This window comes from Aquila chrysaetos, chromosome 6 (assembly GCF_900496995.4).
Source record: "Aquila chrysaetos chrysaetos chromosome 6, bAquChr1.4, whole genome shotgun sequence".
Lineage (NCBI taxonomy): Eukaryota > Metazoa > Chordata > Aves > Accipitriformes > Accipitridae > Aquila > Aquila chrysaetos.
In genome coordinates, this window is record NC_044009.1 from 34810809 (window position 1) to 34834812 (window position 24004).

The following is a 24004-nucleotide window of genomic DNA, read 5'->3' on the forward strand; positions in this document are numbered from 1 at the left end:
TATATGACTCAAGCCATCCTGGCATAAACTGTTCTACAATGCCCAAGGAATAAGACCAATATCTAGTCTTATTGGTCTATATTTGGTCAATACTGGTCTTTAAAGCTCAGAAATTCCAGAGTGGCATTATCAGCCTAGTTGGCAGTCCTCTTATTTTAGACCACAACTGCCACTACCTTTAAGAACAGCATATAGTAAAGGTCCTGGCTACAAATGGTCATCAGAATTCTATGGTATTTTCTATAATAGCTGACTGCTAAATTCTCCTTTAGTTAATTCTTCATCTAATTCATGATATTGCAGTCAATGGGAATGCTAGTATCAATTAACAGCAGGAAGATCTTTTTGGGTACATTTTCCTTTTCCTACATGAAGCTATTGCAGATAATGACAAAGGAACAGGTATGCCTCAGTATAGACAAAACCATTCCTCTATAGTGCAGTATGTACAAAAATGAAGTGATGAACTTTATCTTTGATTTGGATGAAAAAAAGTTAGCTCACAAGATCATTAGTATTTATTACCATTGATATTAAATATATTAAATATCTATGCTAGCTGCATGCATTTGTTCTGCAAATGTTGGTGGAAAATAAGGCCATGCATATTCCTACAACAAAGCTGTTCATTGTATAATTTAGTTTTCAGCTGAGTCTGAACTTACTGCAGGTGAAAATAAGATGATCCAGATCTGTCAGCACTGATATACATGTAGGTGGTTCCATTATTATAATTTGTGAAATGCTCGCAAGCTGTCTTTGTAAGGGTGCTTATATAGAGTAATGTATTAAAAAGAAGCAAGATGTTCTACCTTATGATGGCATTGCAGTTGTGCAGTTTGTGTAAAGTGATCAAATGTTTCTAAAATACACATGAAAAGTTTTTGAAGAGGAAAATTGAGCATTCTTGTTGTATGATTTTGTGTATAAGGTAATACTACATACTTTAAGAAGAATTTCCTGCTTTTTATGTGACAGATATGTTTCAATCAAAGGGAACTGGTACGTATTTATAAACCAGATGCTCTTTTCATGAGCTGTGAGTTACTATAAGAATAACACTGCTGTTCTTCTATTAGTTAGCAACTGGTATTAGTTGCAGAACCGTCCCTCTTTCTTGAATAAAGAATTGTTGCGTTAATACCAACAGAATTTCTGTACTTTTTTCACTGTTTTGAGAGTACCACTCTGCTTTTTTCAATCTTTTCTTAAATTGTACTTCCAGCTGTTGTTTAAATTTGCAGTGATAAGCACGTGTAGTATGTGTAATAGGTGTTGGAACCAGTCTGCGACTCTGATTAAAATAAATGATTGAAAAAAATAAAATACCTTATTTCAAATATCTACTTTTGATAAACTTACTAAAAAAAATAGTTTTTAACTATAATATGATAATAGAACTGGATATAATCCAGTACTTTATAAGCTGACTTTCAGTCCTCTCCCCTCCTCCCCACCATGTTCAGAATAGTAGCAAAACAATGCTTATATTAAGAGGTTTTATTAAGAGTGGCTGATATATTTAGAAAAGAACAGATAAGGTTTTGGACACATGATCTTTTCATAGAGTCATTCTGCTTCATTTACTTCCAGCAAAGCAAAAAGATAAAAATTATTTCTGAAATGACACTGATTTAAGCTTGCACTCTTTTAACTGTATGGATATGCCATTTCAGAGGTCTGCTTGGGATGTTTGGTCCACATATGTATCCATATTTGAGCTTGAATAATGAAAATGGCCAGCTCCATGATCCAATAAATTCTTTATGAAAAGAGAATTACTTCTAGTCACCTAAAATGAGCTAATCCTGCGAATGCTTAACCATATTTCCTACTTTAGTCACATGATTATGGACACCTTTGGATGAATAGAGCATTCTTAATCTGTAAAAAATTGCTCGATGGGCACCTATACAAGCAGGGTATTCCTCATTACGTGAAATTAAGGGTAAAGTATATTTTATCTATCCCTGAAAACAAAATTCCTGCACTGACGTGTAGTTGACTATGTAAAAAATAAAGTATTGAAAAATAGCTTCCAATTGTGTAGCCCTTTTTATCTACCTGAATTGTGAATATTGGAACCATCAAATTTTCATATAAATAGCAGCTCTGCTTTTCTCCTCTTAAGTTCTGGCCAGTGTGCCATTTTTGAAATATTCAAACAAAGAAACCACAAACCGCTAGTCACACCACAATACCAGCTTGTGTTTACATTTTCAGCTCTCCAGATCATGATCCTATTGAGTGCACATAGAGCGAGTGCGTGTGCACGCGCCCATCCACCATCAGGAGGAACGAAACTGTAAACACAAGCTGGTATTTTGGTGGGGGCACACTAATATGGCGGTTGGTGGGGTCAGAAGGTGGAGGGTGAATTATGGATCCAGAATTTCCTTTTATTTTTCTCTTTAAGTCAGGCTGCTTGCACAGTAACTGCTTTTCAAACTGAAATGTTTAGTTGTTTTAAAAGAGTAGGGCCTAGTTTCATTAATTTTAAACTATGTATTCAGACTTGAAAGAAGATGGATGAAATCACTAATATTTGACATACTTAAACTAGACAATGAATTATAAACTATATTACAGGGAGTTCTGCTTGCAGGAGTGGAGGGTGGGCAACAATGATGTCACAGTTTTTACCATTTATGGAATTCTTTGCTGAACTACCTAGCAAATCATCTTTCTTAATATTAAACTAAACACTAAAGAAATTGTTAAAAATAATATGGTGAGAGAAAAGTGACTATCTTTAAATTTGGAGAATCTAAGATATATATTTGAATATAAACTCTTAAGGTATAGAGCACTTGATGGGTAGACTGAAGAGATGAAATATATTTAATTAGAAGTCTCTAAGAACTTCTTTATGTTATCTATCGCTTAATTTAAATATGCTTGCAAGTCTCTATTCTTTTTTTTATCAGCTAAATAGTATTATTTAACTAAAGCTAGAGTGCCTGAACAAAGCTTTTATCTGGAGAAGACTTGGTTTTGCTGCTTACGGGTTAGCTGTTGCCATTAATCTTTATGGAATTTTCATATTTGCGACTATCTAAAGTTGATAAGTCTTCCTTACTGGCCATTTGTAGCCATTTTATCCTGTCTTTTCCAAGAAGAAGAATAGAGGAGTATGGCTGAAAGGAGAGGTATATTGCTATTTTGAGAGAACAGAACACTGGAATGCGTGATCAAGCCATGGCTTTAAGGAACAGTACAGAGGCATGAACAAAAGGGAGGCTGTTGTCTTCAGAAGGAAAATAGTCTCCCTCTAAAATCTAACTAGTCTGATAACTTCTCCTAGGGTGAGAGCAGCATGTCCTAATTTTCGGTCCTGCTATCATATTAGCAGTATGTTGTGTTAACAACAGCATTTCTGAGCTCACTCCTTTAAATGCTATATGTTGTTCTTAGTTCCATAGTAGACATTTTAAAGCACTGTGAAATAAATCAGATTATAGATACTAAAATAGCTGCTTTATAAATTATTTTAAAAGTAAATAACTTTAATAGTAAAAATGCAGACATAATCTTTTTTTCTTAAAAACTGCAAATGCATTTTATTATTTGCAAGTTTGATTACTCTAGCACACAATGCCTGTATTTATCTGATCCTTTTTAAAAAATTTTTATATGTTAGAGGGAGCACAAGACTGAAAAAAACCCCACCCTATAGGCTTTGTTATGAACTGTCTACACTTTATGGAAATTATATAACTTCTTAGTACATGTCTGGTTAAATAGAGTGAAGAAGGCTGTTGACCTGCACTTAAAGGACTTGTGAAATTTAATATGCATATATTTTGAGCATTTGGAATTACTAACTGGAAGAGACAGATAATTGCTTATCCTTATAATTATTGTGATCCTTTTGGAACAATAATATTCAGAAGACTGTAATTCAGCCTCAAAATCTGAAAAGCCACCACAAAGCTTTAAAAAATCAAGATCAGGCTGCTTAATGTAATTAAGTAAGTCTGAAACCAAGATATTTTCATCTGCACCTTTAGGTAGTTCATAAAATACCAGAGAGAGATTAGAGAAAGCACCAAAAAGGGATACAATTTCCTTCTTACGGCTGTCACATTTGTCCTATTAAATCACTGATATTTTTTACAGGTAAGCTATTTGTGTGAAAAATCATGTTTTGGTTTGATTTAATGGAAGCTGAGATTCTCAGTGTAATCCATCACACAATATTGGGATATTCTCAGTAAAATCATGAGAGTTAGCAAACTGCTGAAAGCTTAGTGAACTAAAGCTGTAGTAGAATGAGTTGGTAGTTGGTGGGAGGTCCCATCTCACACTCTCATCTAAATATATGGTTGATAATGTTTTGTTCTAGCAAGTTTCTTGTCTGTCATTTTTTTTGAAATTTAGATCCCCTTTCTTTCATGCTGGTAGGCAACAAGATGTGCCCCATTTTAGAGGTGACTTCCCTCCACCTAGACTTGCTACTTATTTCTGTGGACCTTTCATCTCACTCTGATCTCTCTATTCATGGCCAAGGAACCCATCCAACAGCAAGAAAGAACTAACCTTTCAAAGACTTCCCTAGCCTTAAGATAAAAAGTTTCTTCTCTGGTAGGGCAGAGTAATAGAGATCCACCAGGCAACCCATCAGTACTGCAAAGAGACATAGTTGTAAGAGATCTGCTCAGTGTTTTTCCCAGACCTTAAGAGAAAACTAGTTAGCAAGAAGTGCTGAATGCGAATCTTGCTAATGTTTCTCCCATATGCATGTTTTTTACTAGTAACTTTTTTACTACATTTTACTCTAAAATGTTGTGTTTCTTTGAAATCTTGTCTATCCAATTCATTATCTTCTTCTGATTTATGGCTTCATAAATTTTTCTTACAGAATTCTTACAGAATTGTTATGGTGTCATACGAATGAACATTAGACTAACCAGTAAAAATAGTATAGCCGCAGTGGTTACTATAGCTATATAGCTATTAGTAATATAAAGCTACAGCCCTGTTTTTTGATATAAATTCCTTCTTTAATACAGAGCAGAAAAAAATAAAATCAGGAAGATTGTATTTCTGAATGCCACAGCTGAGGGAATTGGCAGAGATCAGTCACTCTTTAATTCCAGTTTAAAATGCGCCAAAGATTAAAAAAACTAATACTAAACTAATAAGAAGAAATTTCCTAGAGCTGGTATGCAGTTGAATGATTGGCGTGAATAGGAACTACGTAGCCAAATCCCTCCTGTATACACTTTTGCCTTCTGCCAACACGCTGCTATTGCAATTTCACTTAATTTATTAATAGAAATAATTATTAGCATAATTTTTAGCTGTCAAACTGTGGATTGTCTTTCATATTTACTATGTATATATTGCATATGTTTTAATGCAGTACATAGAAGAAAACTTCTGAAGTTATATCTCTTTACATAATTTCAGATTTTATATTCAAATTTAGAAGTAGTACTGAAAATATTCACCAAGTATATAAATAGTATATAGTAAATAGTTTCATAATGTATAAACTGATTTTGACAACATAGCACCCAATAGAGGATTACTTTCAAAATTATTTAACTGGAAAATTTCTTCTGCAAGAGCTATTCTTTTAAAAGGCTTTTACTGACATTTCAAAGTATTGTGATATATATTTCCATATAGTAAAGAGTAAAACATTTTTAAAAATGCATTTCATTACATTTACAATTAAATGTTTTTAAAATATTCTTTGAAGGGTCAGATTAAATCTTGCATAGCTAAAACTCAGGTCAGCATCAAGTATAATCAACTGGTGGACTCACATGTGATATGCCAAATGGCTGAAAACACATTAGATGAAGTAAGTTACTATTACTATTACTATCACTGTAATTGATGTGCCTGTTGGTTTTTTTCTTGGGGGAGGAGTATGGAATGACTTGCCTTATGTTTGTTTTGAGGAAGTTCCTTCAGAATTAGATCTTATTTACAGTAAATCCAAGGCTGTGGTTCCACTGAAGCTGAAGCCAATCTAAATGTTGATTGCTGCAAACCCTACTTTTGGCCATATGTTACCACTGCTTTCCCTTGAGCTCTCTTTGCTGTGCTCTTCTCCAGCATTTTCACTGGCACCTTCATTCATCTGACTTTAAACTGAATCTCTTGTAGCTCAATGGCCTGCTACTAACCCAGAGAAGTATACTTTATAAGATTGGTTTTCTGTCTCTTTGGCTTCACTGTGGGGTCAGATCAATACCTATGCCAGGGAGGCATGCAACCAGGTTCAGGAACAAAAAAGCAGCAGGAGAATCTCTTTTGATAGGGGCTTGCGTTTAGACCAGCCTAGATGTATTGTCAGGCTGCACCCTGAATAATATTCTGCCATGGAACAACTCACCTCTGTGGGAAGGCGGCGGGGGGGACAGCATCATCCAAACACTACTGCTGATGCAAGGAGTAGGCAGAAACACTTGGCAGAAAGCACACTAGCAGCTCTGATGTAGAGCAGCTCAAAGTGTCATGAAACTACAGCTTTAACTAATGAAATTGGATAGTTGGCTATGTGTTGCTTAGGAATTGTCAGAATATGTTAGCTTTTAATTTAAAACAATGTCATGTTTTGTTTATATTGAAACAGAAATAGTGTAGTAATGGGTTAAATGTGTTGTTTTAGGATGGCACATTGGAACAGTTTGAAATTAGTCTTGTAACATTCAGTTATTAAATTATTGTTCAATAATTGTTGTATAATTATTATAATTAATGTTTTGTAAATATTTAAGAATGGGAATCTGAACCTGATTTCTTTTACATCCATGGAAGTTCTGTTTCTCAGTGCAGGATTAGACATACTCTCAAATTCCCTAAAACTCATGAGTGACAGCATCTTGCTACAAAACTGGTCACTCAGCTGTGTGTTATAGCAGTAGACCCCAGCAGATTTTAAACATTTAGATCTGTCTGCTGTCAAGTCTTTCTTCTTATGTAAGAATGTCCTGTTATTGCATTAATTGTTCCAGGACTACCAGTACTTCTAAAGTGATACACAGGGCCTTTTAAAAATATAATAAATAAAGACTTATTTCCAAAGTATTTACAAAAAGAAACTCAGTAGCTTAAATTGTGTTATATTAGATGTGCAGTATTACATAATTTTAATTATCTTGAAGCTTTGTATCTAAATAGTATTAATGAGGTTAATATCCATAAGAAGACAGATTTAGAATCTCATTGCTAAAACTGGTCAAATAATTCATAATGAATTATTCACCTTGTTTTTTTCATGAACTCTTGGTGAACAGATTGTGATTTTCTCAGAAGGATTAATTATTCAAAGTTATTCACCAAAAAACTTAATAATTCTTGGGCTCAGAGCAATACTTGGTGAGCAATATATTGTGAACATCTGACCAGCCCCAGTATTGCAGATCATACAAAAGTGGATTTTTTTCCCATTGTGACCTTTCCCGATCAGTTCAGGACTCCCTGAGATGAAATGTTTGTAAGAATTTTTTTCTCATACTGTCTGGGGAACTGTCCCTTTAAATCTGACAGAGACATACAGTAGCAGTCCTAAAACTAATATAATATTGTCTCTGCCTTTCAGTTACTAAATATTGTACGCTGTATTATGCCTTTACCTAGTTTTCCATTTCTTACTCTTCAAGAGATGATTCATTGTCAGTTACATATGGATGGTGTGGGTTTATATATTGAATTACACATTCAAAATTTTCTTAGAATTATTGCTGAAAATGTTCTGTGTAAGTCAATAATATTTTAAATTGCTTATCTAAACCAAATTAATTAATTTTAATATGTTTTAATACTATCTAATTTGTGTATTATTCAGAACAAGACTTTTTTTGTAGTAGTAGTAGTAGTTTATCTCCATAGGCTCATTGCTTTCTCCAGCTCTCAAATATGGAAGTTACCAATCTCCACTGTGATCTCTTCACTTTCTGCAAAAACATCTCCAGTGGAATGACTACAGTGGCTGGAATAGTCATGTATTAGCTAGGGTTATTCAGGTTTTGCAAATATCTAGAAAAGTTGGTTCAGTCCCATCTTATACTATTTTCCTGTATAGTTCTTCCTTTCTTTCTCAAGAAAAATCCAATTCTGAAGTTGGTGCTCTCTCACTGAGGAGCAACTTTGTCTTCCAAGGAGGCAGTATTCTAGAGAATCTTCTTGTGGCTCTTCTTTTCTGGAATTCTCCATTCTTTTATTTTTAACTTTCGTAAGCAATTTGGTCTACAATGTTCAAATCATGTCCTTCAAATGCAACAGTATAGTGTCACCTTTTAATGTTGGAAAACTCCATATCACTGAAATGCTTAAATACTGTAAAGAAAATAAAAGGAAGAAAACAAAGCCTTTTGCATTGTTCTGATGAATCAAATGGAAATAACCTACATAGGTAGCTTACTGGCACTGTGACTCTTCTATTACCATCACATTTAATGGACTTGTTTTCTTCTTCAACCTTTGCTGTTCACAGCTTCTCTTTAGTAATGTCAGGAGAATGTACTTGTAAGAGTACATCCAATTATCTTCTGCCCCAATGTATGGCTGTAAAAGTTGAAGGATTGCTTTCTACAGCACAAAAATTGGTACTGCATTGGTGGACAAAGTTCTGAAACTCCCTGTGAGTGATTTGTCATTCTTATCTGTTGTCTCAGGACCATGGAGAAGAGTCCAATAATGAAATATTAGAATACTCAAAAGTGTAAAGCTGTTCAATTAACATGCAAATTGATTTATTACAGTTCTGTTTCCTATATCCCCCTATATCCTTTACTTGTCTTTACTCCCATCCCCTCAGTATCCCAAGTAATCCTTAGATTACCTCTATATCTTAAAAACCTCCAAGACATCCTCTGTGTCTTTAATGGAACATCCCCAGAATATTTCTGGCTTTTCCCATAACCTCTAGTTTTGAGTTCTGGCCTGCCAGCTAGGTAAGAGACATCACATGGTGAGACTGGTCCAATAGCTCATGTAGCTTTTGTCGTCAACCAGCTGCTGCCAAATAGAGCAAATAATGGTTGGCTGCTTTGAGCCTTTTCCCTAATATTAATCGGCTTATTCTTATTCATAACAATTTTTAAAAAAATCAGTATCTTAATGCATATTGCTCAGTCAAACTTGGTTGAACTTTGCCAACAGATTTAAAAATTATTAGGAGATAGGCTGTAAATCCCTAAAACCCACTTTTTCCTTATTTTCTCTGGAGACCAGAACTTTAAAAAACAGCACCACATTATCTCCTAAAGCAGGATAAATGAACACATAAAAATGTCTGAGTAGCATAGTACTCAGGAAAAAAAAAAGAATATTTATGCTGTTTGCACAATTGTATTTATACCTATATCTGATGCAAAGGTTCCTAGATAAGAGTTATATGGAAACCATACCCAAAGTTGAGAGAGAGAGATTATGATCTACAACTCCAGATGTCACACAACTCTCCAAGCACTGCATGCAGTTATATAGCACCACATGTTTTCCAGTACACAGTTTTAATTAAGTGAACTGAGGATGAAGGCCCAAACCCTGTTTTCCTTAATAATGAAAATAATCCCACTATTTTTGTTCTGAATTTCCTGGGTATAGTTGATTTACATGAAAGTATAAACATCAGAATTATTTTTATTAGGTTGTGCCTTACATTGTTTGAGATTGTATTTTGAGTGTTATCTAAGCCTCTTCTTTAAACTTATCTGATTAAGGACATTTATGTCATCATTAGAACAGAAGCAGCAAAGGATTTGTGTGAATGCAGAATGTTTTCTTTATATCACGAGAAGGCTTGAAGGCCATTCTTTGTCCAAATTAAAACTTGAAAAGCAAATTCTTTAATGGGAGAAATTATCAGATCCTATGATATTTAATATAAACATTGGGATACTGATGTGGGTAAATAATATGAAACTTTAAAATATACTAAAACTAAAGCACTTTTAAAGAACGGTTATGTTCTATCTGTTTATGAGACACTGAAAAAAATAAAGAAGTGGATCAACAAAGGTGTTGAAGAAGTGTTTGCAATCTGGAAAAAGTCATCGCAAATAATAATCCAGACAAGCACGGAGATGGGAAACTCATTTCAATGTAAATACTGCTGTTGAATATCCTACAAACAGATCTTCCTGTGTGTGTCTGGTCAAATTAATATTTTAGTCAAGCTAGTCTTCCTTTTGCTGTAGTCGACTTTAGGTGAGGATTTATATCATTCTGCCTTTGGGACCCTAGGATTTAAAAAAAAATTATCCCTCTCAGATATCTGACTCTTTAAGGATCCGTGAAGATAAATGTGTATATATTCCAGGTCCAGCTGAAAACCGGAACGTGTGGATCTCTTGATATCCCCACTTTTCTCTAACTTGTGTGGGGTATTGATTTGATGATGGAACAGACTGGCGAAGGATTATATTCTAAATCTAAATATATTTTCTTTGTCTGACTGAATTACCGGGTGCTGCTTAGAAAGCCGCCCTTGGGCTTGGGTAGGGAAAGCCTGTTTTGAAGACAGAGGGGAGGGGGCAGTCAGATTTAAGGCTATTGCGTGACTGAGGAAGTAGTAGCGCAGAAAAATCCTTGGCTTGCGCGGTAGCAGATGCTGTTCAGAAACGCAGGGCTGGTTCGCCTGCCGTGCCTGCCCGCCGGTGCGGCGGGAGGCTGCGCTGCTCCGCTGTCCCCTGCGCTGAGCTGCGCCGAGCCGAGCCGAGCCGAGCCGAGCCGCGCCACGCCGAGCCGAGCCGAGCCGAGCCGAGCCGCTGCGCGCTGCCGGCCGGCTCGAGCGGCGCCTGGGAGCGACATCTCGCTCTTCGTCTGCATCACGTTCCGAAACAGCGTCTATTTGCAACCGAAATACAACTGAAGTATAGGAACACAGAGGTGTTTCAACTACAAATGTAATCACTGACTAATAAAATGGAAAAGGATTAGTGTGGGAGCGTAAGTGGCAGCGGGAAAAGACGGCAGAAGTGGCGGTGGTCCGAGGCAGGCTCCCGCCGCACGGCAGGCTGCAGCACAAGCAGTGCCACGCAAGTCCCTTCCTGAGGCACCTGCCCCTGGAGAAGAGCAAACTTCCTGGCCTGCCTTCGTGGAGAATCCGCATTGTCTTCCTAATCCTGAACACGCCGAGATCGTTATTCGTGAAAATAAGACTCTTAAGAATTCACAGATTACCGAAAACATTAGCTAATCGCCCCTCGCCTGTCCTAGAAGAGAGAGACAGACATTGGGGAAAGCGCTGGGGACGGGCTGGTGTGAAATGCAGCAGCCTTGCAAAGCCTTTCCAGCTCCAGCCTGCTATCACAAGAAAAGGATCATGTGAGGATCCTTTGAAAGGCAATGTTCTGACTAAAGCAAGCAACTGCATTAATTGGGAGTCTTGTATTCATACATGCTGGGCTAAATAAAGCAAGCTGGTTTGCTGCGGCAGGCTAGGGAAAATATATAAAGCTAATCCTTTCAATTACTTTGTCGTTGATTAGAGTATCCGTAACAAATGCACAGTCCTAAGAGTTCCATGTAGCACGGAACATCTTTTCAGGGAACAGGATAAGCATCCTCAACTAAAACAAAATGACAAAACTTTTTTTTTTTTCTTTTTTGTCATTTGAGGGGGCGGAAGCGGAGGGAAGCGCGAATTGCCACGATTCCCTGCTTTCGAGAGCTGAAGCTACAAGGTATCCCCCCTTTTTTTTATCGCCTGAAGTTAACTTTCATGATGGAGAAAAACTCGGCAGGACAACAAAGCTTTGATCTTTGTGTGAAGGAAGAAAGTAATAGAGTGAAAGTCTCTCCAGAGGGTAATTATTCTTTGGCCGCTCAGGCAAGAAGTTCCCTGTCACTGTTAAGGTTAATATTAAGGTAGCTCCGCTATACTTTCTCATATTAAAAAAAAAAAAATCCTCCCCAGAATGTTATACTATTAATTGCCAATTTGCATATGTGTGCAGCTGCTGTTTTGGCTCCGATCTTCCATCCGATAAGCTTGCTGGAGGTATCACAGAGCACTTGGCAGCTTTCCTATTTGAAAAGAAAGCCTTCCTAACTACAGAACAGCTGATAGTCTATCAGTGATAGACCCTGATGGCGTGAATTACAATTACACTACTTTTCACACTAAATCTGGGTGATAGCTACTTGGAAAGAAGTTTCATCATTTTTTACCACAAACTGGAAAAAGAATTACATGGTCATGCTGTGCTTTTAAAGGCAGTTTGGTTCGCTTTTGTCTATTTAACACCTAATTCCGAGGAGTCCATAGGCATCTGGAGATCTGAACGTCGCGTAATGAATTCACTGTTTAGATGGGAGATTTTTTAAATCTACCTCAAATTACATTTATTAACAAGGCGAGCAGGAAGTGTTAGAGTTGTTAGACACTTCATTTATTAAATAATTTGTGGGTATTTTCAGTTGTCATATCCAGAGTCATGGGGGTTTACTTATTTTTTAATTAGCAATTCCAAAACAATGCTACTGCAATTTAACAATTCATCACGTAATCTGGGGCTGTTCAGTTCAGCCACTAATGCTAGATAATTCAGATTGTTATTTTGATCTGTTTATAACTCATTTTGTTGTGATAGGAGAACTGCTGCCTTGAAATTAAATGGCACGATTTCCTATGGACCTTGTTGCGACCTAGAAGCTAACTATATCGTCTTTGCCTACCTATATCCTTAACATTATACCTGGTATAGCAAAGCAATAGTAATTTAAAATTTCACTTGTTTGTTCTCTCACTTCATGATTGGTCCCTATTTCGCCTTAGTGTGTTTTCGTATACCACTGCGGAGGAGGAGGTGGGGAGAAATGCAAGTGTCAAAGTAAATTTAATTGTAAGAGTAAGTCACCCACATTGCTGCCAAGGTCACGATGTCTAAACTTTTTCCTTTATATGCCAGCAAGTTAATTTAGCGAGGTGCTGCCCTGATAGTTAAATGTAGCTGTTTAAATGTCTTATAAAGGCATGGTGGAAAGCCTGACTCCTGACGTAGCTAACCTAACAGAAAATAGACTTTGTTTTCCTTTTTTAGTTGCTTGCTTTATTAGATTTCTCACTCTCGCAGATTATCCAAAAACTACCCATTGATTGATCGCCCGTAGAGCTGCATTTGGTGTAAAGAAAAACTTCACAGCTTTATTGGCTCCCAGGAGACAAAACAAACATAACAAGATATTCGTATTAATACAAACAATGCAACAAATGAGAAAATCATCACATTTAAATAAGACGGTAAAGTCAGTCCAGTGTACATCCCAGCCTCTGATATACTAGACATGGCAGCTCAACTAATCACCAGCGCTCTCAGGCGCAGGTCCCTATGGGACTTGCGTTATTGCTCACAGCATCTCATCATCGCGAACACAGTTAACCTAAGAAAATGCCACCAAATAAAACTTTAAGAACCCGGTTTAACGGTATTTTACTGCAGCTTTGCGACTCTAAAGATAAAGGTTGAGATTAGCCTGTTTCTTCAAAAAGATTTTGAATGTTTTTTTGTGAGTGCTTGGACCTCGAAGCTGTTGCTCATTTTTTAGGGCACCACACACCTAATCGTAACAAGGCGTTTACTTTGGGAAGAGAAAGCAAGAAGATTCGAACTTTCTGCCATTTCTTCTGAAGACAAAGACGGGGACGTGTCCCTTTAGCCTTGGTAAAAAAACAAGTCCAAGGAACAGTTTTATTTTTAAGCTTTTAAATATCCCCTCCCAATGCAAACACACCCACACACGCCACGAACTTTTTTTGTTTAAAAGAAAGCTAATGCTCTCTTAGCTTCATCTCGGGAACATCACAAAAGGAAAGGGACCGTTTTTGAGGACGGCAAGGCAGTTAGCCCACTCTCTGTGTTGTTTCCTACAAACTCTTTATCAAACGACGCAACCAGGCTGTTACATAGTAACATTTTCTTGACCGGCATTTTCTTATAATAGCCATTTTCTTCACCCTTTAATGGAAAAGTCACTTAGGCCCAGGGGGAAATACGGACCTTCTGAAATGCTGTGGGAGTCTTATCATCCTTATCATCTTGTTACCCTCACGCAAAGGGCTAGGTAATTGCTGTTCTGCCATTCTGCTAATCTCTTCTCTTTGATAGAAGGACTAAAATCAAAGTGAAGCTGGATTTGTCGGCCATACGATTCCCTCGAAGCCCATAAAAGATTTGACAGCTCTGAGAATCGCATCACGTTCCAGGTCTTGCATCCATTTTCCACCGGATGGTGGGGTCGAAAAAGGCTGAAGGGACTGCCTTTTCTTTCTGTGTTTGTAGCGTCTTCGAGCCGGACGGGCATTTCTTGGCATTCCTGAGGTTCTACATAAAATAAAAAGCTTATAAATGCTCACTGCATTTACGCCTATTGAGTTTTAATGGACGTGTGATCTTGAATGCATGACTACAGGCTCTCTGCTAATAACATCAACATTGGTCTTTTTTCACACTTGACCGTCGATCCCCGTACACGCCCGCCGCGACAGAGCTTTGCGTAAAACTTCGGGCGCACAAGGTGTACAGTATCGAGTCCTCTCTGCGGGTATCGCTTATGTTGCCTCTTTCGTGAGTAGGTCCGTACGACTTATATGAAGGAGCAACACGCACGCGTTTAAATAATTAAAAAAACCCATGTAAAACTAAGCTAAGTTTAAAAGAATTTGTAAAGCATACGGCATTTTGTTCTCTTAGAAGAAGCATTCACAGGTTACTACACGTGTCTTCAAATAGTTGCAATTGCAATCGTGGCATATAATGTCAAGTTATCATTACACAAAGTAAATTTAAAAATGACAACTCTTAAAACCTTGCTAAGGTGTAGGAAGCGATTTCGTGACCAACTGATACAATATTTCGTATTACTTTCCAGCTATGTATTCCTCTCAGATTTATCCTGCCTGAAATGTACGCGTGTGTGTATATACACAAAATTATATGAAATAAAAACTTCGGAGAAATGCAGGGAGTAGTATGCTGACGGAGATTTCAGAAATGATACAAAAGAATGAAAGGAAGTTTTAATGGTAGAAGGAAACCTGCTGTTCCTGTTCCCCTGGGCGGAAGGAGGGCTAAACCTGGCGGCTTTATGCTAGAAGACTTGCATCGTTCTTTGAATACTTAGGGACACTAAACTCCCTGAATAAAGAAATCAGATGAATGTGTTCTAATTAGGGATATTCCTGTTGCTACTGTCTTGTATCACTTGAGGCAACTGGGAATCTATAAGTAACAAGCTTATTTGATCTGTATCAACTGCACTTAAATGGACACATGGATGAGAACTCTATTAAAAACTCAGTGTATGCGATTTTGGCTGCTGAGTCTCCGTGGGCTTTCACATCTCGGATGGCATGGAGCCCGAGGTTTCTCTGCCGTGCTCCTATCGAGCTTGGACCTGGCTTCCTTACGCCCCCACCCTTATGTCCAGAGTTATGTACATGTTTCCACATATTAAAAATGTAGTCTACACTGCTCGGATTGACAACACTATCAGAGCCTCTCCAGACGTATCCATCGCCAGGTCTCCGTGCGCTTTGAACGGTTATCACTCAAACCAGCTAGTTCCGTTGGTCTGGTTCTGTACTGGAAGAGAACTTGCATAAGACTCCAATGACATTTTTCTCCTGCTCACTTCACATTCTGTACCTCCTCCTACAACTACTGTAATCCCTTTAACCCAAGAGAAAGCTCCAACGCTCGGCTGTTGATAAATTGATGGGTCGGATGGCCTTTCACCTGGTTGTCACCGCTGGAAAAAGTGCTAATGGACATTTGTAGATAGGATTCTCGCCCGACCGGAGGCTCAGTTTCTGCTGTGCAGGCACGGTCTTGTCACACAAAGGCTCGGCTCCACACCCCGTCTGTACGTATACTCTTTTGCATGCACACTGACCCCAGGAATAGCTTATGTGGTTTTTCAGGGCACCTGTTGTAAGCAGATGTTCTGACAGTCTCACAGTCCGCGATCTCAACGACTTGTTTCATTCCGTTACCCCGCGGACGTGAGTAACCCCTGTACAGGAGCCTTGTGATGGCGAGAAGGGCAGTTAATCAATAAAAAAAAAAAACAAATAGAACATTACTTGTCACTCCTTTGCCGGCGGTCAATTATAAAGAAGAAAATATGAATGGCAGCGTATTAGGAACGTCAGGAGGGGTGGCAGTGCAGCTGTACGGGCTGCCTGGGTTCATCCATCATTACCTAGCAAATGAGCCGACTAGCTTGTGGGCAGGTACAGAAGCCCTGGCAGGCAAGCAAGAGAAGAGATTATTTTTGCATATCTTCTGTGAATCTCCGGGGAATTCGGTGGCGTTCCTGATCTCAAATGCTTGTAATTAAGAGGATGGCATCTTTGGGCTGGAGAATTCCGCAGAAAATCATTTTCACAGCACCTAGAGGGCTTGAAGTCGCGCTTGATGACAGATGGGAAACCTTTATGAAGGCTCCATAACCTTTTGCCCTGAGAGACTATACTTTTTGACACTGCAGGATTGGGAGGATATAGATGTTTTTACTCGGGTGATAGTGTGGTGATTTAAAAAAAAAACCGAGTCATTTATCGAAGTATTTTAATGAACTATGCAAACAGCGAAAACCTGACAAAGCTTGTGTCACTGCTGAGAGCGAAAACATAACTATTAACCATAGAGTGTTTTGCTTATGGAGACTTATATTGCACAGGAATAAGATATAGGAAAAGACTAGCAGATAAGATTTCGTGTTTCATCTTTTCAGATCATGACCTCAGGAATGCCATGCCACTTCCATTAATCCTTTTCTCGAGTTAAAGATGCCTGTGAATATGAATAAAGTTGTATTTAAAAAACGATAGAAAGAAAGAGAGAAAGAGAAAACAAGACTCATTCACATTCCGAGTCTGCTTTCTGTCTCACACGTATTACATTTCACAAAACAGATAGAAACAATAGAGCTTATTAAGAAAAACTTGTTTTGAATGGCAAATTAAGCATAATGAAAATACACACGTTTTTACAAGTAGTTATTTTTTTCACCAATTGAATATTTTAAACCTTTTTAAAGTATGCACTTGTCTCTGCAAAATGTTTTTCTTTTAGCTCATTTTCACCATATCACCCTGCTATATATATCTGTTTAAAATTTTAATTCGGTCAGCTTAGAGACCTTGATAAGCACAGCACCTTGTCTGCGGCCAGACATTAACCAATAGGGGTGCCCTACCCCAGCTATTTATGAGCAATATCAGTGTTGCTTTCCAGGCTGAACAGGCTGATGCACAGATCAGTCCACACTATGGCTTCGTAGGCAGGAAAAAAAGTTATTATTATATTTGAGAAGATATCTCAGCATTCGTCTTTGACGCAAATACCTTTTTGATGCAGCATAAATCATCAAAATAGATATAATAATTTGTTACCAGTTTGGAAAATTATGTGAAATCAAGAAACAATCCAAGAATCTTTTAATGAAAACTACACTTGACCTAATGAAAAGTCTATTCCTCCTTTCATCCTTATGTACAGTTTAAAAAAATTATTACAGATAACAGCAAAGAAAGGCAAGTTTTTATCTCCATCCCCCATATGTCTAAATTCAGAAGCACAGAAAAAATAAGCTCCTTAAAAAAGGGCACAAAGGTTATCTTGAATTTTGCTTTATACTGTAAATCTATTAAATCAGTATTCCCAATTTGCACAAACTTGTGTATCTAGTGTTATAAAATCTCTTAAAACATAGAGCACTCGAATGTTGAGCATTAAGGTGGACTGCATTTTTCTGCTTCTTAGGTATTGCAGCGATCTGGGAATTTATTTTTACAGCCTGAGATGTCAGTATGCCACAGAAGCATGAAAATCTCACCATCTGTATGCTCATGGACAATCTCATCAAGTACACTCAACGACAGACTTAGAATAACAAAATTTAAATGCTATTACTACAGCCTATCCATACATGCACTCAAATCTATTTTAAATAGCATTCAACCTGAGTTATCATGCTGCTTACCTCAGGCCTAAAACAGTTTAATCCCTTTCAGTGTTTGCTTACCCACATGAATCCTGTCGTAAAACAGGCACATGCTATTTGAAATAACACTTGTTAAATTAAATGGGAGGTTACAGAGAGACGCATATAATTTAATTTTGCCGAGTGCTGATCCATAACCCAGTGAAGGTTCAGGAGTGGAGCAGTGGCTTCACCTGGCAGCTTACCTAATGTGCCGGGCAGTGTCCTTCTGGATATGTGTTACTTCTCAGTGCCAGGAAACAAGGGTATGTTTTACTTGGAACTCTGTTATAGCAGACACTATGTAGTTTAGATTAACTCCTTTCAGTAGTACAGCATCAATGTGTTATTCCCTTAACATAAAACATACAGATTATGTAAATCTGTAATAAATACTATTTTGAAGTGTATAGTAATCAGAAATCTTTCAGGGCAGGATGGAATGGAAACTGAGAAATATTGGAGAGTAAACATTCCAACGCTCATTCCTCTGCTTCTCCCTGGCAGAGCGGAGCCCTCGCTGTCGCTGGGATGCTAATGCTCCAGCGCTAGGGTTTGCCCTCTGCGTCCCGCCGAGCGTGGACCTTCTGGGAGAGCTAGGGCCAAAGCGATCCCGCACAAAGCATTTCTCCTCTCTCTGCAGACCCTGTCGCCCCTTTTTGTAAACGGGAAGGGTGGTTCCTGGTCCGAGGGAGGGCCAGCCCTTTTTGTACCTCCTCACAGGGTGCAAACTAGGTACGTGCGGTCATTCAGGCTCGCAAGGCCAAGCAATCCGAGAGGCAAAAGGCCCAAGAGAGGCCATACAGCTTGCTTACAACATGTTTAGCATTCCGGACTCTAGTGACTGTGCAGAGCTAAGAGGGCAACGCAGCCCCTGGAGCCCGTCAATAATTGGCTCAGCTCTGCATTTCCCTCACCTTTGCGGGCCTGGCCTGGGGCTTCGGCGGTAGGTTGTCTCTTACCAGGCAACACCGCTGCGCTGCCGGCTATCGTCTGTCCTCTGGCGGGGAAGGGGGAGCCGGGATGTCAGCATAAAGAACCCACAGGACGTGTACGAAGAGCTCAGCTCCCTCCTCGCCTCTGCCCCTCGCGGGGACGCATACTGGCGGGCTCCTGGAAGCCTGGGCACCAAGGGCGAGGTCTGCAATCTACCACTGATACCCACCAGCCTGCCAGATCTCCCCGGGTGCTGCCTGCCCCGCCGCGCCATCCCACCGGGACTCTCTCTGGGTTACCACCTCCGCCGGGTGTGGTGCTGTCTGCTGCGGAGGGGCCTGATTGTGTTGGGCTTGCCATGCGGCCAGCGAGAAGGAGGGATCGCGGCAGGCAGGCGGAGGGAGGGAAGGAGGGAGGGAGGGAAGGAAGGAAGGAAGGAAGGAAGGAGGCCGGGCTGATTAGCATGCAGCAGCGCTCGCAAGCCCGGCTCCATTGTTTTAACACCTCCCCTCTCCTCCGCGCCAATCTGTCACCGTTCAGCAGGCGAACGCTGCTGCCTCGAATGCTGCTCTTCTCAAATGAGACGGATAATTAGCTGCCCCGCACGAATGGCGCACTCTTCTCACCCCTGATTGCTATCACCTTCTTGCTCCTGGCAGTTTTGACACCTCGTAATCAGCCTGCTGCTTTTTCTCTTTTCTTTCCCTATTTCTGATTTTTTTCTCCCCCTTCCTTCAGGTTTTTTTTTTTTTTTTTTTTTTAATGCAATCCCAGTTGCCATTTGGATTGAGACTCCTCTGTTGAGTTAACCTTGTATGATTGCGGGGGAAAGGGGAATGTACGGTAGGGAGGAGAAGAAATCGCCTCCGAGTCTCATCTGCTGAGTGAACCATGGGTGGGGGTAGGAGCATCTCGGCTTGATCCTCCAGTGCTTTTGTTCGTAAGGGGGAACAGCCTCTCCTGAGCATCCTCTGAATTAACATTATCTCGGATGGGGAAGGATCGTGTGTGGAGCGACTCCTCCGCTCAGTTAAGGGAGAAAAGACTGCATTTCTGTTGAGTTATCTGTTTAGTTAAATTCAGCAATATGAGGAGGTGATTTTCAAAGTAACTTCACACGGCCAGGAAGCGCTCTCTTCCTCCCGGGTAGGCAGGGAGGGAAGGTAACTTCTCCTGAGCCTCTTAGAGTGAATTCACTGTGTTTCATGGGAGTCGGAAGGGAGGTCCGATTGGAGTGCGAGATGGCAGAGGGAACTTCTTCCCTTCCCATTCCAGAGAAAGAAGAGAACTCAGTTAATGCTCTGGTGATTTCTGTGAGATCTTAAAAAACAGGGGACTCGTGGAATCTGTCATAGGAGCGTTTTCCTCTCCTCTAACAAGCACTGACAGTCTAATTACTGGAGCTACGAGCAGCTGTCGAGTTAGCCGGAGAGGCAGAGGAGCTACATGTGTTCTCCTCGGCCGCCGGCACCGAGCCCTTGCGCCAGGCTGAGGCAGCCGTAGCGCCACAGCATGCCCCTCAGAAACCTCCACGTAGGCAAGGGGAGCGGTTTGCTTCCTTGCTTTCAAGTCAGAACTAGAGGTCCCGCGAATACGGGCTGTAAAGCGTGGGGCTTCACGCGTCGCGTACCGTCGGGACAGGGGAACCCCTACGGGAGCCCTGCAAGCAGCTTCAGCCCCGTGGCTACCCCGGGAAGGACTCCGCTAGCCCTGGGAGAGGAGGAATTCGGTAGTATGCCTTGGTACGAGCCTGCGGCTCTCTCGAGTTCCGCTTCCTCCCCCAGATTTATTATTATTATTTCTAATGAAATCCCACTTCCCATTTGGATTCAACCTCCTCTGCTGAGTTGAGTCTGTGTGGAAGGGGGAGCGGAGGGGAGGAACACCGAGCCTCCTCTGGTGAGTGTAATAAAGCAGATGTCCCTCCTGGCAGCAGCAGCCTCCTCCAGGAAAGCTGTATGAGTGGGGCCCACTTAGGGACCGCACTCACCTCCCACTTCAGGTCGCTCACAACTGCTTAGCCTGAGATTTATTTAGTTATTTTTAAACCAGACTGGTGCCCCTCGCAGTGGTTTGATCGGTGAGCCTATCTGGACGTCCTCAGGCAGCAACAGTCTTAAGCACGCAGAATTAAACAGCTTCCTAAGACGCCGCACTAGGCAGGAGCTCTCATAGCGGAGAGGAAACATTCCAACCATTCTCCATAGCGGGAGACGGATGGGTTCTGCTGGGCGACAAAAGCCTTTGGACAACCGTGTCCCACCCGCTCTCTCCCCCCCCGCCCCGCTCCGCGCCGCCCCGCCCCGGCTGCAGGGGAGGCCGCAGCTCTGCCGGCGGGGCCGGGGTGCCAGGCTGCCTCCAGCAACAAAGAACCGCGGCCCAGTGCGGGGACTGGGGCTCGGCGCAGGGCTGCCTTCCTGCCCGCCGAAGAGCTCATGGGGGAAAGGCGTCCGTGTATGGGGAGGCGGGGGGGAGGAACAGATGACTTTATTTGCTTTAAAGGTGATTCGCAGTTTGTTCAGCTCTTAATAACGCGAGCTCCTGAGCTCGAATTTCACGGTTGAGAGGACAAGTCGGTTTTGTGTCGGGCTGGCTGGAGATGGGCGAATCCCCTTCTCTCCTCCCAGCCCTGGAACTTCTGCCTCTCCCAGGAACCACCCTCCGCCGTGCTCTCTGGGGAGGTACTTCACACGCCGCACGGCGAGGCCAGGGATGAACCGATCCTCCTCAGCGCTGGGGACCGCCGGGGGTTCGGAGCTGTTGTTAATAGTAACAAACTCTTTATCCAGGTCATGTAGCAGACATGCACTGTACACTGCTGTTTATTACAGTACACTCTGCTGACAGCCAGTCACAAACACGAGGTGTTTAAGATAGAGAAAATAATTGCCGAAAAATCCACTTCTAAAAATTATGCAGGTGTTAATTCTTCCAGAAATTGGTCACCTGCGAACCAATCTTTAAAAAGAGAAACTGTTGTGCTTTGTTGCTATAAAAATATTAATGCTAATTATCAAATATCAGGACTAAAACCTATACTCAGTTCAAATGCAAAAAAAAGCTCCAAGTTGCCCTTTATCATTAATTTAAATTACTTAGTAAAGGCCCCCCCCTTTAATTTGATCCCAATAAATCCAGAAAATGTGCAAACTTTATCAGAAAGCAATGTTTCACCTAAACACAAATTTAAATTGCATTGGGAAAGCCACTAAGCATATTCAGGTTAAAAATGAAGTCGCTGAGGTTTGGGTGATAAGGTTTTCCCCTTTCCTTTCTAGGCTGTAACACACTTGAGTAGTCCTTCATAGCAAACCAGAAGGAAAGGTAAATAATCTTTGGTATTCTTAGTTTTAGGGAAAGTCTAACCTTTTCTCGCTCTATCCTTCATACTAATATAACCTTTTCCATTAAAGTATTTTTACTAATTATTAATGATAGAAAGGTACAGGAACAAAATCATTATTTTTTTATAACATGTAACAGAAATCCATAAAATTGCTACCATTGGATTTTGGCAAAAGGGTCATTTATGTCCTGTGTTTGATTACTCTCTCTAGTAAACAATTCATCTGGGAAAGTCAACCATTCAGTTACATTAGTGAACAAGCCTATCCTAATTTTGGCACTCCTGGCATTCAGTTACTGTGATGATTTTAGAAGAATCTGAATTAAGAGGTTCACTATTGTAAGTTAAATTTCAAAACTTTATAATAGAAATGAAAAATGAGAGCCTACTTCTCTTCCTGTTTACTTCAAGGAGAACATAATCACATCACTGGATATTGAGAAAAAAATCCTAGCATTACACCAATTTCCCCAGCCAGATTAAGGCATTAATCCTGCAAGTCCAGACTCATTAATATAACCATGACTTTGGGCCTATTCATGCAGTGATTAATTGCAAAAAAAAAAACCCAACCAAAAAAAGTTGTTTAGCATCATTCTCAAAGGTAATATTGAAGCATAAAAAGCAATAATATGAATTACTGAGAGTTTCATTTTACCTTGTCAAAGGATAATTAAAAATGTGCTTATCTGACAAACAATTTCAGCCATGAGTTCTTGTTACAAGAAGTCTTAATTCTTAAATTCTTAGCAGATCTATTGAATAAAAAAAATCAAATGTATGCAGAAACAGTGATCCATTGAATTCTCATACATTAAGACTGTACTTTAAAGTGGGAATTCAGATGCCGAAGAAAATCTTCCTTAGATGTTATAGATGGTGGGAAAACTTCTCGACAGAATTCACATATTCCACACTGATTCAGTTCAGAGTCTGTATAAGCTTGTGCCAGCAAATCATTGTCTCGAGGCTGCCAAATGAGCTAAAAGAAACAGAAAATGATTATTGCTGTGGTTTACAATGTGGTTTACATTATGCTGTGGTTTATATTTATAAATTAAAAACCCCTGCCTCTTTAAACTAGGTGTCCTTTACACCTGTCTGGCCAGAGACATTAACTAGAGAGTTCTCATTTAAGAAAAGCAAGATAGGACTTTGATTTTTTAAAAGTTCTATAAACATACCATCCTTGCAAACACTTAAAATGCCTTGTTATCTAATAATGATAAATACTGCTATGAGCAAAAGTCTGTAATATCAATCTGATACATATTAAGGCTTTTCTTTAACTTTGCATTTCAGTATTTTACTGTAGAAGTTAAAGTACATAATAGCCATTTAACAGAAATGAGAAAACACATTTTTACCTTAGAATAAAATGTTTCTTGTACAGAGTTAGTATGAATATTTTATTTCTATTCTTACTGACACATAACTAGTTTTCAGTTTACTTACAAAATGACTAGAACCAATGTCATATGGCATAAGTTACTTATTTGCTCTGACTGCCTTTTAGTCTAATTGTGTCTCAAATAATCTGTTTTGGGATTCCTTCTGCCATGACAGCATCAAACTCAATGGGACCATCTGAATATCTATCCATGCATTCAGGCAATTCTGTAAACTATGCTAAACTTGGTTCAGCAGCTGTTCTGCTCTTGGTCCCTGAGCTAGTTAGTTTAAAGCCAGCAGGTCTGTTTACCTGACATTGGGGTTCATGGGACTTCAGCCTGATCCATACTTTAAGTCAGAGTGCACACTAATTATTTA

General features: G+C 39.8%; 1 protein-coding gene across 5 annotated transcripts in view; it reads right to left on the reverse strand.

The window, feature by feature from the left end:
• Nucleotides 1-21359: 21359 nt before the first annotated feature.
• Nucleotides 21360-24004, reverse strand: part of TANK (TRAF family member associated NFKB activator) — a 29153-nt gene continuing 26508 nt past the window's right edge. For 3 of the 5 annotated variants that reach the window (XM_030018150.2, XM_030018148.2, XM_030018149.2), the window contains one exon: nucleotides 21695-23216. In XM_030018150.2, coding sequence (XP_029874010.1) covers nucleotides 23049-23216 — 168 coding nt within the window. In that variant the 3' untranslated portion in view covers nucleotides 21695-23048. Of the gene's footprint in view, nucleotides 21646-21694; nucleotides 23217-24004 lie in introns of those variants that run through there. The other 2 variants (XM_030018146.1, XM_030018145.2) reach the window with 2 other exon arrangements.